Source organism: Strix uralensis, chromosome 20 (genome assembly GCF_047716275.1).
Source record: "Strix uralensis isolate ZFMK-TIS-50842 chromosome 20, bStrUra1, whole genome shotgun sequence".
Taxonomy (NCBI): Eukaryota; Metazoa; Chordata; class Aves; order Strigiformes; family Strigidae; genus Strix; species Strix uralensis.
The window spans coordinates 9,459,164-9,475,493 of record NC_133991.1 but is presented as its reverse complement, the minus strand read 5'-3'; the positions used below and the strand labels follow the sequence as shown (position 1 = coordinate 9,475,493).

Below are 16,330 nucleotides of genomic sequence, written 5' to 3'. Positions count from 1 at the left end.
GCTTCTGTACTTTGTTTCTTTCTTTTCCCCACTTGTACAGAGAATTTCTCAGAGATACTTGCTCATTTACAAGTGAAAAGACACTCCAATGATTTGTGCCAGTGCAGATTTCAGATACCTTTCCCATACTGACCACATTTTGATGGAAGCTTAGTTTGGTACATGCAACTGTTTTTGGCTCAGTTGGCAATGGTTTCTGAGGCCCGTCACAGGGGGAAAAAAAAAAAAAGGCTTATAAAAAAGGTCTTATAAGTAAGATGTGACCAAAAACTCTGGGACTGAGCTGAGAGACCTGGAAATAGCACTCATTCATGCAAGACAGCAAGAAGCATAGACCAGACACTGAATCACACCACCAAGACAGCACAACCCCAAAGGACAGTAGAGAAGCCTGAGCTTGTAAAAAAACTGCAGGGAGATAAAAGGGCAAAGAAGAGTTCAGCTGCAGGTTTCATTTGCATTGCAAATAGAGGCAAGTTAGGCAGATGAAACCCTGGACAGAACATTCATGTAAATGATTGTCTAATGCCCGCAGGGTCATGGGTGCCTAATGTGACATACCTTCAGGTAACTTCCGCTCTGAATGCAGGTACCTGTAAATGAAGAGAAACATGGAGGTAAACACTCAATGAAGTTATTCAAATCCTGATTTCATGAGTATGAACTCTGTATGCTAAATCAACCCTTTTCTCTTAACACACACACACACACACACATTTACAATGGCTAATCTTAGAAGAAAGTTCAGGAGCCAACACTGGATGCACATGTCAGGCAGTGGAAAGCCTCATTCCCCACACAATTCTGCCATTACTTGCCTCATCCTGGCTGCTGGGACACAGCACAAATAAGCTCTATAAATCCAACTCAGTCTCAAACTTCTCATGTTGCACTGAGGGAAACTGCAAGAGGCTACCAAAGGCTATTCACCTCTGAGAGCACTGGCTCATTAAAGCCTTGTGTCTGCTGACCAGGGACATTGCCTCAGCCACAGCTCCTGTTCGGGGACCAGCCTCTTTCTTTCTAACCCATGCTGGCACCGAGACATCTGAGAAGCTGCTCTGACTTTTTGCTCACTAAGACTTTGATCCCTTCATGATGACTTTGTTCTGGGAAGTCTCTGTAGCAAAAATGCATCCCTTGGAAACAGAATTAGGGGACGAGCGCAGGAGATGTGAACAGCGATGGTACTTCCATCCAGAAGTGTAAGCAAATCCTGATATGGTGAAGGCATCAGAGGGTATTAGTTTCAACTCCTTTTTAATTCTCTTGTTTCTCCTGCTCTAGCCTGTGGTTCATGGCGTCAGAGCACTTATGCTCACATCACCATTTGCATCGCCTCCAGATTTGGCCCATCGCAGGGATGGAGGAAGCAGGTCTCCAGCAGATGGCACTCAGAGCTGTCCCACACCCCGGCTTGCTCTTCCATAAGGAAAGAAAAAATCCAAACAATGGAACATTTGCCAAAAGGAGAAAGGAAATTAAAAAAAAAAAAAAGTTATTTAACCCTGTGTAATATTTAAAGAGATTGTTATCATCTTATAGTGGTGTATTTAAGGAAGGACAATGTGACAGTTCATGTGTAAATCAACCAGGATAAAACATACATTATATGTAAACTGTTATGTTTCTCCAGTCACTTTCAAACTAGGATTATCTCTGGCTATTGGTTAAGTTCAAGGAAAAGGATTAGCTACACAGGCATAGACAAAATAGGAAGCACGGAGTAATGAATACACAAAGCAATTCAAAGCAAAAGTCAAGCCAGAAATGCAGGTCATGGCAGAACTCAAACAGCACTCAGAAGACATATGCCTTAAATAGATTCTCCTGCCAATGGTCTCCTCTCCTCCAGAGCCACAGATCTGCCAGCAATACCATTTTCTACTAAACAATGGGCTTGTAATACTGACCTGCCCACCTTCTACCCCACTACTCAAGTCCTATTGTTCTGACAAAGATTGTTAAATGTTGCCTTGTAAACATTACCAGCAATTTTTCGGTGGCGGTGGGGGTGGCAGGAAGGTTTACATATCTCCGTTAGTGTCTGCTCTGCTCTTCTGCCAGAGGTTTCTTCCCCCACGACTAGAATCTGGCCACCCAAAGAAGTGATTCAGCACTTGGTAAAGCTAGCAGGGTGGGAACTTTTTAAAACAAGATTTGAGAGATAAAGCAGTGAGTGGTTGTGAAATTTGGCTAACTATCCGAAGTCCTAGTGTCTGTTCTAGGTGTGCTGTTCTGCCATAGAGGGACCTTCGCCCTAACTGACAGCAAATTAAAGGATGTGAAGAGCTGCTCCAAGAGTGAACTAATAATAACCATTCCTGGCCACGAGAAATAGAAAGGGGAGATCCAGTTCACATGGAAACATTTCAGCAGGAGCAGAGAGCATCTTCAGCAGGGAAAGAAAGTTTGATTCAGCGGCAAATTATGGAGTTTGTGCTTGTATAAAGGTTCAAGGAGACACAAACTGTATTTTGGTTACTGAAAGGTGCTCAAGGCTGCTGCCAGGCAGACCTGACACTGATCTGGAAGAACAGGCATGAAGAAACTGATTCTCTCCTTATCCTTTTTGTCCTGAGCCAAATGCTTCAGTACTCAGCAAGGCTCAGCGCAGAGCTATGGGAATGGGCTCCACCCAGCTGTAATGCTGCAGAGGAATTGCAGCCTCGCTGGTTTGTATTTCTCAGGCAAGAGATGGCAATGAACTGTGGTTGCAGAGCGAGAAAGAAGCACAAAACTCTACCTCCTGCACACGTTCATAAAACCAACCAATCCTCTTCCAAATCAATCTTCTTGTTCCCATCTCCACCCTGCTGGATCTGTCTCTGTGGGACACTTCCAAGTAGGGGAGAGGTTGCAGCTCTCTGTTGTTGCCATTTTGGGAATGTTGTTTTATAGATTAGACTTGCTGTGGTTTGGGTGAAATGAAAGAGTTTGGCATAAAATCTCAAAAAGTCAAACACAAACAGGCTCTTTTTCAGGAGCTTTTTCCACGTGTTTTTTTTTCCAGAGAGACTTTTTAAAAAATTTTTTTAAACATAAAGTGATGTAAAGTGGCTTGTTCCCACCCACCCACTGAGTGCCAGAGGCCAGCTGATTACAGCACACCTCTCACTGAACCCTCTTTATTATGCCTGTGGTAGGTTCAGATCCACATGTGAAGGACAGCGAGACCCTCTGCAATGAAGAACTTCAAAAAGCTGTGCAACGTCTGATAGACACCCCACCATTTCTGCACTGCAAGGACTCAGCACTGGCTCCTCAAGGACCAGCTGCTTTGAAAGCTATTGCTGTCTGTAGCTACCAGCTACATCTGCTCAGCAGAAAAACTGAAATGGTCCAACAACCCTCATCCTGCAAACTGCAGGACTGAGCTAGCTCCCAAATTCCCTGTCTTTATTCAGTCATCCTCAAGGAAAGATGTCAGCAAAGTGAGTGGGCTAGCTCCTAAGAGGCACTGACCACTGATGCCTGCATGATAGCAAGAAGGAACAAGTCAAGATGGAGCTGAAACCTTGGTCCTGGGGAACACAGAACTCCTCTGGGGTAGAAGCAGGACTGATACCCTGGTGGGTGGATTACTGTTTTGGTGATGTTCTATTTGACGAGAAATTGTTCACTGAAATCAATTACCTCACTTTCCAAATAGTCTCCCATGCCAAAGGCAAAACCCTTCACTGAACTGACTGTGCTGGCTGCTGGGGAGCACTGGGGAAATACAATTTTGAAGAGCATGGCAAAGAATGGATGTCTTAAAGATGCGTTGGGGCTCCATTCAGGATCCTAACCTCCAATCCGCCCAATTAATCTGATGAAACAGATGTGAAGGAGGAAGAACAGCCAGTCTCCTAGGAATCACAGAGACATTAGAAGGATATACTTGCCAGATGTTGAATGTTTGCTATCTGGAATGCCTCCTCCCTCCCTAACCAGACTTTCTGGCTCCATTTCCATGCACCCTGAACTACACCATGTAGCAGCATGCAAGTTTGTAAAACACTATTCAGGCACTCTGTACTCACATGTATTGCAGTGGCAAAAGATGGTTCTGCCAGTCAGAAAAAAAGGTGTGGATTCAGAGATCTGCCAGTTGACAGAGCTGCTCTGTGGCTCTGTGCTTTGGTCCCTGCACTGTCTGGGAGAAGAATGTGCAGTGTCACTGCTCCACTCACGCTGCTAGCAGCCTAGTGATGTTGGGAAGGACATTCCTTGCGGCTGTTTCTTTGGAAGAAAAACTTCTTTGGGGGGGAAATCCCTGCAATGCTGGTGCCCTGTGCTCAACTTTATCTTAACAGCTCTCAACAGTATCATGGAAGGGCACTGGGATGAATGAACTTAGTCAAATTAAGGAAGGAGGGAGCGGGGGTGAAGGAATGAGATAAAATCTAGGGCAACATACCCAGCTACGGGATATATGCCAGGCATGGGGCAGAGTCCTCTGAGGGGAAGGGACAGAGTCTCAAAGGGTAAACGGAGGAGCACAACTCTGTCTTGACCTTATGGGGGCGGTCTGGGTGCAATCACAGCCACCACTCATAAGCTTCCCCTGGGACATTTAAGATTTATAAATAAAACACCAGAAGTGAGCTGGACTGTGAATGGACAGGCTGAAACGTAAAATACTGGAACCTGTTACTTCTTCAACACTGTTCTTTATTTTGCAGGGAACCTAGAACTCCAACAGGGGGCTAAACAATCCCAAACGAACACATCAGTGACACAGGAAATCCTTTTCCAAGATAGGGCAAATAATAACCAGTTTTGAAAAAAGGATTTTCTGGGAAAAGGCAAGGGAAATATAACACAGCACCCTGCTTTAAAAACATAAATGAGACGCCACTCATTTGAAATGCAGGGACTACAGCTGCTGAGAGATCAGAGTCCCATTCTAGCCCCACACTGTAAGAAGACATCAAATAAAAATGGTAGACAGGATACCATTCACTATCATCAAGCTAATCACCCAAAAACCAGCTTCCTCCCTGCTCAACACATCCTTAAAGACCTGGCCTTGGAAATTCAATACAAGCAGAACTGTGCTTTGTTGGAATGTAATGCAGTTGGTGGCTTTTGAGAACTGTGCCCACTGAGTCTGTGGGATTTGGCTGGACAATGCACTGTTCATTGTTTCAATATACTTATTTGAAACTGGCATTTAATCAATCCTCCTCTTTCAGGGAGCCTCAGTGCAACCCTTCTGCACAATGCTGTGTCCCATGGCATTCATAAACGGGGCATTCAATAGTCAGGCTGTGACATGTAAGTGCAACAAGGCATCGGTAGCACTCAAGCTGCATCATAATCAACTCAAAAGTGATAAAGCACTAAGCTCCCAAATATTACCTCTGCACAGTCTCATTTACAACCTACCACTGAGTTGGCGAATGTTAAGAAAGATCCTGCGGGACTGAGAGGTGTTTTTCCAAATGGAATTGACGAGAATAGGCTCAGCTAATGATTCTTTGATGTAGCTTTTTATATGGCATCATTGATATAAGTTTTATGGATGCAGTTGCTATAACAACATAATGCACAGTGGTTAAATATAGCAGTTCCTATTTTCCACTCAGTTTGCTCTGCCCTAAGCAGACAAGGACTATTCTCTTCTGTTCTAGCTGAGATGAAATGGATTTGATAGCTCACTGAAGAAAAGAAGTGGTACAGTCCTTCCTCCCCTTCACAAAGACCATACCTCTCCATCCTATGCAAGCAAGCAAACACCAAAACCAACAGCCCCCCATTTGCTAGGCTAGTGGGCAAGAGGGCTTCTTTAAAATCGAAATGCACCATGACTCATGCAAAACTAAACCACCTCGATATTACATGTGATCTCAGTGCAAACACTGTCATTTCAAAGTGCAGGAAAGAGAGGTTCTCAAATATTCCAGTCACGTAGTATTTACCATGGTTATTACCATAGTGCCTAGTGACTGGCCAAATGCCGAGAGGGGAATAAAGTGACCTTGATGTCACTCAAGACCTGCCCTTCCTTGTGGACACATGTAAAGGATCCAGCCTCTCTTGGCCTCAGGGAAATTTTGGGGAATAAGAAAGGATGATGTTGCCAAATCAAGGTGATGGGGAAAGAAGTAGAGTTACAGAGGATTGCTTCCCATTCTCCCTTCTTTGCTACAGTGGGATTTTCTTGGGTTTGGGTTGGTTGGGGTTTTTTTTTCTGTCTGGAAGCCAGAACTGAAATACTCCCAGGGGAGACTGAAATCAAATAGCAATTTGTTTTCCTCTCCCATCCTGTTTTTTCTTATTTTTCCCTTGCAGAAGAACAAATCCACCCTCAAACCTTGGCATTTCACAGTTCCTCCCAGATCTGAAGCCTAGACACATAGCAGCAGCTGGACTCCCTGCAAGCTGTCAGGAGGAAGGTTGCTGCAAGGGGAAGGGCACATTTCTTCTGAATAGTTCCTACTCCATTGTGGAACATAACCTCTCTTCCAGACACTAGAAAGAATATTTACGCCCTTAGCAGATAATACTGAACATCTACTTGAAGCTGTCCAGTCATTTGCACCTTCTGAAGCAGGGAGTTGTGGGATGGGTCACACAGCCTGCTCTACCCCTGCTCTTGCAGAAAGTAATCTCTTAGGTAGTGGCCATGAGTCTATCTCCCAAAGACTGGAAGCACCCAGAAGAGCTGAGGATCACTGCACCAGCCCTCTGCTTCACCCCTTCCACTTACAGCCACAGTGGAGGCAGAACCCTGCAGACCTTGTTTAAAGATGGTTAATAAATACATTGCACATGATACCTGGAGGGGAGAGTTCATTTGCCTTTTTCTTGCCACATAGCACAGGGGCCCCAGGGGCAGCAACCGCTGCTTTGCAAAGCCCTGCTGGCAGAGAGGTACATGAGAAGCCTCAGCATATGCTCCCAGCGCTGCCTGTACTAGCCAGTATGTGAGAACTCATCAGGGCACTGAAAATCAGGAGTGATACAGTCACGCTCTACTTCCTCCACAACACAAACTGAAAAATAATGAGGGCAAGCAAGCCACTAAAAATAAACTTAACCTTTCAGTGGCCACAGCATCACTCCTGCCACATGCAGATCACTGGGCCACCATGCTTATTTCTGCTGATTCAGGACTGGAAGAGAGACAAGACAAAAACCAGCCCTTAGTTAATGAGAGCTGTTTATACTCTGGTGTCCCTATCAGCACGTATCTCATCAGCCCAGGACGATGTTCTGCTGTAGGCTAAGGACTAAGGCAAAAGTCTGAGTTCAAGGGGCTTGCAGGTAATGAATACTTCCTAGTAACATATTCTGACAGCAGAAGAGAGTTAACACCCCCACTGCACACACAGGAAACCTAAAGCACGAAGGTGGGAAAGTGGTTTCTGCACAGCCGCAAAGTGAGACAACAGTAGAGCTGGGATCAAAATTGAGAGTTTTCCTTAACTTCCTCATACATAATTCAGCTGCTAGCTTGTTTTCACTGTATCTCTTCAGGGTGCAGGGGGACACCTAACAATCTGCCCTCCATTCCTATCTGCAGGCCGTACAGCAACTGACTGAGCAGAGGTCCAGGCAGCTGGAAGCTCTCTAGTCCCTCTGTGCCAATGGTGTGAGCATCGGTCATCAACCTCTGTTCCTCACTCACTCCTCAAATAACACTGTGCCAGAAAGCATCTCCCTGCTTAGCCCAAACAAACACACTGTTTGCTTTAACTCCACCCCCTTTCCTTCTGTTAGGCTATTTCAGAAGTTGCTGGGAAAAGCCATGATCCCCTCTAAGACTGAATTCCAGCTATCAGTTAGCATCAAAGACTTTCAGCATCTTCCCAGAGGAGCTCAGTAGGTCCCAGCATGGGTTCTGTGGCACTGCAGCTTTCTCTAGGCAAGTGAGAAAGGCAAATCACTATGATGTTGTTAGCAAGGAGAGCCAGACGGTTATTTGAATTGCACAGACAATTCAGGAAACAAACGGGTGCTAAAAATACAAGATATACTTGCAAAGAGTTCTTCTCATGCCTGGGAAACACGGAGGCAGCTCTGGAGGAGATCTCTCTAGGACACAGTGAGGTCTGAACGTGCAGGTTAAAACAAAATACAGTGGCTGTCTCGCCAGCAAAATACGGGTGATTTTAATACGAGGAATTTTTGTCTAGCAACCTTCCCACATCACAGCACAGAGACAGAGGTTCTCAGAATGTAAAGAATAAAGTGGTGAAGGAATGAATTGACTTAGAAAGAATGGTAAACAGGGACAGCTCCAGTGAAAGAGCAACGTCCTTGGGTCGGAGAGGTAAATTCACATACCTGGACAGGATGGCAACATCCTCTGGAACAGTGGTGCAAAACTTTCCAAAATCCAACTACCACCAGCTCAGGCATCAGCTATTCACAGACTCTCCTCAAACCAGAAGTACAAAGTGACCTGTGGCATATTTTAGTGGGATCAAGGACAGGAAGAGCAAAGAGGGCCCAGTGAAAGGGAGACTGGCAAAGTGCCAGCAGAGAGAATAATAAAGGATGCTGTAGGTCATTTACAGAGCTGTGAGAGTTTCTCCAAACAGTATGGTGTCCCACAGCCTGTCCCTCAGTTATATCAGTGAAGGTAATACTGCTTTTGGCTGTAGCTATTAGTTTTCTGCTTAATCACAAACACCACGTTCACTCTGTAACACTATAGTGAGGCATTCCATAAACTGTGCAGAACACTGTACCTTAAAGCAGTGTAAAGAGAAATGTGGTTAGCATGACCACTCACTCCTCCCGCATCAAAGGTTACCACCTGCAATAAAACCACAGAACAATAATCATTTTGAAGAAGGAGACACTGCAGTTACCAACTTTGACATGTAACACCACTGTCCCAGCCCATTGTATTTAAAGAGTTGGTTTTGTGTTGCACAACGAGGCCTTGTGTGTGAACTCATCCTACAGAAATACAACTAAACAAACAAGACACTCTGGAACTAGATGACTACAGAGTCTAACAGCTTGAACAACAGAAAGATGACAAATATCATGTTGCCACTGGCAGGATGCACTTGTTACTTCTTACCAGGCCAAAAGGTTACTGTCAGAGTAACCTCTTGCAAACTTGTTCCTGACCCAAGAGGTCCAGCTCTATGAATCACTCTCTCCTGGATTTGAAAACATCCTAGAATGCTTGCAGATTACAGGGTGAAACTATGGTTTGCTGTACTGTGAATCAGGACATATTGCTTTAACAACAGCAACACAATCATGTACTACTGTCCTGGTTGTAACACAGCTTCATCACAGGATAACAGTGATAAAATAATCTGATATAAGAATAAGCTTTTTTAAAGAATGAGCTGACTGCACTTTTTGTACAACCAGGTCAGGCTTTTCGCTGAATGAGAAGATCATATCGTTTATTGCTTCTCTGCAGGGAGAAATGGGAACTTCATAACGCAGAAGTAATGTGTGAACACAGCACTAAGAAGTCACCTTCGAGAGCACAGAATACCCTTGGCATCCTGCCCTCATACCTACCAATAATGTGTCAGTGGTGAAGCATCCACCCTAAGGGCTCACTCTGCACAGTATTGTGAAGTGGGTACTTAAAGGCTCCCCCTTCTAACCTAGAAGACAAACTGGCAGCATAAAGTGTAGAGCAGACAGGGTATGTTGGCCGGTAGGCTCTCCAAATAGAGAAAGTAGCAGTCCTTGGACAGTCTGAAGTTAGGTTTTTGCTCTGGGAGAGGACAGGCAGCAGAGCTCTTCACAGCTCCCTTCTCTATGACCAGGAAGAAATCATAACCTCCCCACATTTCAATCAATGCTTCCTTGCCAGCCTGTTCTCTCTTCAGGGAAGGAAATGCTACTGCCTTGCTTACTCACCACAGCTCCCTTCTTAAAATCTATTTTATATGCAGGGCCTGAAGCACTGGGTTAAAGAACAAGGGAAGATCAAAAGCGGCCCTGCCCGTCCTGCAACTTGCTGCTCCACCCTCCAACAGGAGAGGCCCTCTCAAACAGGGGATATTGTGTAAAGAGGGAGAGGAAACAGAAAGACAGTGATAAGAAATACTTCAAAAACCACAAACTCCAGACAAGCCTGCTTATAAACCCATCCACCCAGTGTAAGTCCACAGTTAGACCTTCCACTTTGACCAGTGGCTGTAATAATGCTGCCACCAAGCAGCGGGTTTATTCATTGCTAGCAGGAAGTGGTGGGACCCAATTTGGTTTTGTTGAGGTACAAAGAAGCATTTTCTGTCAACTCCTATTTTATAAGGAGAAAAATGATGTCTTTGGCTTTGGCTGCTTTTGCTGTACATCAGCATTACCTGAGAGGCTCTCTGCAGCGACTGCATGGTCTGGCATAGTGTTAAGCCCTCCCTAAGAATACCAGCTTTTTGAGTAGTTCATCTGGGAAAGACATTATTAAATACTGTACAGCTCAGGGAATGAGCATAGCACCCTGTATTTTACAGATAAGGAAAAACATGCTCTGAATTCACTCCGACCTAGAGTGGCACCTTCTTAAGGTGACAACGTACCCCACTCACTGCAGGCAGAATAAATTCCTCTGCAGGTGAATAATAGTGTGAGTCTGCTAAGGGCTGGACTTGCACTAAACCTTTTTACTAAATGGGAACAGAAAGAGGGTTTGTCTCTTCTACCTGGTCATTTATTTTCATGTAACCTGTACAAACACAACATTTTTAAGCCTAGTACTACCCTGCTGTCAACTGCAGTTGAAATTAGCCAATGGGCTCTAAAGTCTTTTGAAACATGTATGTGCACACACATACAAATACAACTGCATTATCCTTGTTTCCTTAGGAAACCAAGCTAAAAACCCCAGGCAAGCCAAAACACACATTTTTCCTTCTATGGAGGGTACAAGAGAACCAACCAGAAGACCGAGATAAAAGACTATCATGAGCAGACTAAATAAGCTAATCTTTGTTTTGACAAAACTGACTCAGGCCAACTGTGGGAGCACAAGGCTGCGTTAGGAAATACTTTTGACATGGAAATTATCTGTTCAGAAACACGTTTGGAGGTTTTTCTTCTCCACATGTGTTTTGTAATAGGAGTTGATGTTCTTGGTGCTGCTGGGCTTAAGTAACATCTGAACTAGCTAAAGAGATTGCATGGAGTTAATTTTCAATTTGTCTAATTTACTGTTAGGACATTTGCACCTGAATTGCCTGTCTCTTCAAATATACAAATTTGTAAGTACAACTCCCAAGGGATCTGCACACTGACCTGGCCATGGTGGCACTCCCTTTATCTGCAAAGAGACCACCTTTGAAATATTGGCTTTTCACCTCTAGAGATCCCTCCCAGCACACAGGCTGGCTCTGACACAGTGGTGTCCCACCTACCCAGTATGTAGCTTCTAGGTCTGTTGTCTAAACAGGACACTGATTCCACTGCATCACTGTGGTGCTCGTGACTTAAAGCAGGCAGAAATCACATGTACATATATTCCTCTGGCTTCGGGAATTCAATTCATTGATAACAAATCTGAATTTCTTTCTCACATGCTAAAGATATTTTCACAGAGGAGCATTTGCTTCTTCCACATGGTGCAGCTAGCTGGTGTGCTTGCTCTTAACACATAACCCGAACCAGGCTGATGATGAAATCAAGCAAACAATCAGGGCAGGATGAGAAAACCTGAACATCTTGAAACTGTCTGGGTTAAAAACAGGCTTAGCCAGTTCTGGGAGTAAAAGGCTGGGATAGGAAATATACTTGATGTGGAAATTATTGCTCAATGAAATCTTTAGGGCAAGAGGGAGTTCCCTCCCCACACCTGTTCTGAAATGGGAGCTGCTGCCCTTGGTGTTGCTGGGTTTTCTTCTGGGTGACCTTGGTATTCAGGAAATGGAGCTTTCACTAGTGGAAGCCAGAGCAACAGCCAAGACAAACAGGTCCAGAAATCCCTTCCGGAGGGGGGAGAGCACAGAGGAAATTACTCAATTACTAGCAGAAAACTCCAGAGAAGTCTGGAGTCCATGCTCCCTCTACACACCGTATGCACTGGAGGAAAAAAGCACTCAAAGCTGTGGGTGTCCCTCACTCGTTCTGGTGTCATCCAGTGTTTCAAACAGAGCACACATCTGCTCAAGTAGACTGGTGGGGATAGAAAGGTCTTTCCTTTTTAAGAAGGGCCATCCCATAAAATGCCATAGCAAGCAATTCCACTCCTAATGGTCTTCCTCTAAGCACCATTTCATAGGCCTGACTTATACTTGCAGAGGTCAGTGACATTCAGACTCCCTTTGAGTCTCTTGTGTGTTTGGAAATGTCTCTTCATGCTACTAAATCAGAGAAGCTAAAGATTAAAAAGAATGGACAACTGGGTGAAAATGGAAAAATCTGATCATGATCAACATCCCAGTGTTCTGAGCTGTGTGTAAGTCATGCATCAACTCTTAAATGAAAGGTCCTGGGGGCCTCTCACACATGTACCCTAGAGCACACCTGATGAGACTGTAACGTAAGGGAAGAAGGGAAGAAAAGGGAGCCAAAGTCTGTCCCAGCTCTGTTGCCTCCTCTAGCAACCTCCACATGCCGCACTCCATATCTGGTGTTCTGCAAAAGCATTTAAAATCCTCTATAAACATCACACACTCACCTGCTCCTGAATTTTAGGAGCCTCTCAAATATAAGCTCCAATTCGAATGCCGTTTGTAGAAGGATCTGGCTTTCTAGGATGATCTGGAGCTGACACAAGACAATGGGACTCTTCCACAAACAGTTGTATGGATGTTGTTTCCATCAGTCCATAGTGGAAAGCAGCTTGTAAGAATGTGGCATTGCTGAATTCTGGTCTTGGCACTGCATCTGCCCCAAACACAGTCTGAATGTCACCTCCTAATCCAAGCTCTGCTATCACCAAACCTGAGATCCTGAAGAATAGGATTTCATAATCTAGAACCGGACTGGGGTTCACACATTACTATGTAACTTCCCTTTTCACACACCAAATACTTTCTAACCTGGATCAAGACTAGCTTTGGCTGCCTCTCCCAGCTACACTGGCTTTTGCTTATAAATCCAGCAGGCAGGAAATAATTTCCAAAGTCTATAAATTAGTTTTGGCTTTGAGTACACCAACTGTTAATTTCTTTGTCTGCACTATTTAATGTAAAGCTTGGATGAAATATGTCCCTGTAAAGATTGAGTTACTCATGGACTTCCAAGGCAATTGAGGAAATTAATAACTATGCAATGGAACAAAACTACGCATAAACACGGTGTGACTCCTTGCCTTGCAATCTTTCCTTTCAGATGTGTTGGAATTGCAGCCTGCTTCTCCACTGTCAGATGACACATATGTTCTGTAAATAACAGATACCATTGTCTATGCTATGACTGTGTGAAGAACTGGGCAAAGTTTTCCCACTGGGTTAGCAAAAAGAATACATGTCTTCCAATCATGTTAACTCCATTAACTTAGCTTGTTGTGTTTGAAACTCTGTTAGCTTATGTTTTGACAAGGTTCTTTTACCATGTTAAGCCAATTCTATCAATTTCAACTTTACTGAAAAATAGACTCAGTTTACCTTTCAAGGCAAGGCCATTGTCTTAGGACAGCAAAGGTGATCCAAGAGTGGCTAACAGATAGCAAGCTCTAAAAGTTTCTCAAGTTTTAAAATGCAGAATGTTCAATGAAGGTAATTAGGTGCTTCCTTGCTGCTGTTGGCAAACTAGGTCTGCTCCTAAATGAATGGTATTATAGCAAACATCTGAGACCTGTGCGATTACTTAGGGTGCTTCAAACGATGTAAGTTTACAGAGCAGTTCATTACCACCATCCCTGAGAAGCTGCTTCAGTCGCCTTTGGTACTGCTGATGTCTTCTGCTCCAGTAATCTGTCCTCAGCGTGGAGGGGAATGCAGTGGGCTCTGCCGCAGTGTTTCTTGTTACGGCAGCTACACCCAACACCCGCAGCACAGCAGGGAGAGTACTAGTAACTGCAGCATGTTTCTCGCTTTGAAAACCCCCCACTTTATTTTTCAGCTCATGCTGTTAGTGGCAGACTCCTGCCTCCCCCAGCACAAACAGCTTGAGTTTAATTTTCTCTGAGGCAAAGATCTAACCCTTTCTATCCATCTAGAGGAGTTCTAGTGTTTTCAGCATTTCTACTGGGATTCTGGTGCACTTGTCCCAGTGCCAGTGAGAGTCACAAACAGGCAATACAAATCCTCTTGGGTTAGGAGCTTTCAGATTAGATTAACACCTATCTATGCATGGGGCCAAAAGGCACAAAAGGAGTCCAGGAAAACTGCATTTGTCTCTGTGCACAGCAATGAATTTAATGGAAAATTAGCTGCAGAATCAATACAAAATTGGATGCAGGATGCTGGTTTTTGTGCTATGGGGCTTTCAGGCTACAGGAGATGTGGTTTCTTGTCTTCTGAATTGCTGAAAGGCTTTAAGAGTTTTGTGATTTTGTCAGTGTGTGACAGTGACATGCCTGATCACAGCAAGGTTCAACAGAGAAGAACATAACACCACCTTTTCCATGCTTACACCCTTATTCCTGTTCTGTGGGGAAAAAACCACACAAACTACACCAGTGCTAGGAAATCTCCTGGGTTTAATATTCTTCAATCCCAACCTATAACCCTGCTAAACTAGCTCTCTAACACACGCCTGACAATGTACTTCAAATCTAAGCCTAAACGTAAACCTAAATCCCAGATTTAGGCTCTCTTCAACAATGAAACCTAGCAACAGGTGCAAACTGGTTGCTTTAAATTGTAGAAAACATTTGAGGAGTTACTAAAGGAAAATTCCTCCACTGTTCATTTCTCACTGGGAAGCAAACATGCATCCAAACTACACCATCATCCTTTTCCATATTTTTCAGTGGAGAAATTCTATTTGTTCTGAACTTTTAGCAGTTGTCTTCAGGATTTGAAAGAGGATCAGAATGACCATGTCTTTACTTGTCAAGACATAGGAGCTGTACAAATATAACAAAAAATCTTAAACTACAAAATACAAAATTGCTTTCAGGTATCATTTTAGACCTGAAATTCAGCTGGGCTGATTCAGAGGGTCTTCTACAATTAACGAACCCCAAGATCTACAACAGTGAGGCTTACTAGTTCCAACAGAGTTTGCAGTTTTTAACCAATTTGAAGCTTTTGCTTCAGTGAAGGTTGATGACACTACAACCCAAAAGAGGCTTCAGAAGATCTAGCTAGAGAAATGGATAAACATTATAAAGCAAATATTTCAAAATGAGTAAGTATACTCTCTCCCTGTCCCAGGCTATTTCACAGAGGCTCCAGAAGCAAAATCCTAACTTTAAAGACTTTAAAGAAAGCTTTCAGAGGGAAAGAAAAAGCCTAGAACACTAGCTCAAAAGTAATGTGGAAACTGCCTGTGCTGTAGAAAGTTTCACATTACCAGGTTGATGTTATTGGCTTCTATATGCTTTAGCACAAAGGCAGCGAGGAGCTGTGTGTCCCATTCAACAGCAGGATTATCCGGAAGATCCCTGAAAAGGAGAAGTGCAATTAGTCACTTCACTGCTGAGATCTTTATAAAGACCGCGCTAGAAAGGAGAGATCCTCTTATCAGAGAATGAAATCAAGATAAACTTATTTACCATATAAACCCACTGAACCTTAGTTAAGAGTCTTACAAGCTTGTATATTGGAGGGTTGAAAGGGAAACAGCAGTTCCAACACCCTCCTCACAGATTTGCCAAGGTCTCCCTTTCTTCTTACCATTAAGGTAGGCTTTCTGACTGCTTTACTTTAAGCAACATCTATTTTGTTCAGTGATTCTTGTTCTCTATTCACCTCAATCAAATTTCTTTCTCTCTTTATTTAAAACCCATTTTAAAACATTTTCCTGAAAGACTTTCCAATCATAATCTATTGTTGAATTACATATGAAAATTAACAAGCAAACTCCTGCACTCATTTACACAGGAATAACCCATTAACCTCAACCAGAGGACAACAAAGCCATAATTACATCGCATGGATCTGACAGTAGTTCTTCATCTGTTTATTTTATATCGTACCCAGTCGGTATGCAAAGCATACTGTGACTGAATACTCTGCCTGGGTATTTTAGATTGCAGGCTTGTAGGTGCAGGGACCATGAGCCAAATGCAAAATAACACCAGACAGCCAAGAGAATGATTCCATATTTACACAGCTGAGAGCTGAATTTGACCCCCCAGTCATTATGTTTGAATGATGCCAAGAAAACATTGCTTGCAAAGTTAAAAAGGTTATTAGTAACAACAGGATAACACACAGCTGCTAAAGACCAATAATGACATGTTAAACTGGTCTTTTTCTCAGACCTTTTCCCTGCTCTGATAGTCCGATAATTGCTGTGAGTTGGTTTA

The 16,330-nt window shown here is 43.6% G+C and overlaps 1 protein-coding gene across 2 annotated transcripts in view; it reads right to left on the bottom strand.

The window, feature by feature from the left end:
* PIGL (phosphatidylinositol glycan anchor biosynthesis class L) overlaps window positions 1-16,330 on the bottom strand; it is a 61,882-nt gene that overhangs the window by 6,787 nt on the left and 38,765 nt on the right. For both annotated transcript variants that reach the window (XM_074890397.1, XM_074890398.1), the window contains exons 3-5: window positions 15,373-15,463; window positions 8,685-8,752; window positions 562-593 (exon numbers count right to left, since the gene is read on the bottom strand). In XM_074890397.1, the coding sequence (XP_074746498.1) occupies window positions 562-593; window positions 8,685-8,752; window positions 15,373-15,463 (191 nt within the window). The remainder of the gene's footprint in view (window positions 1-561; window positions 594-8,684; window positions 8,753-15,372; window positions 15,464-16,330) is intronic.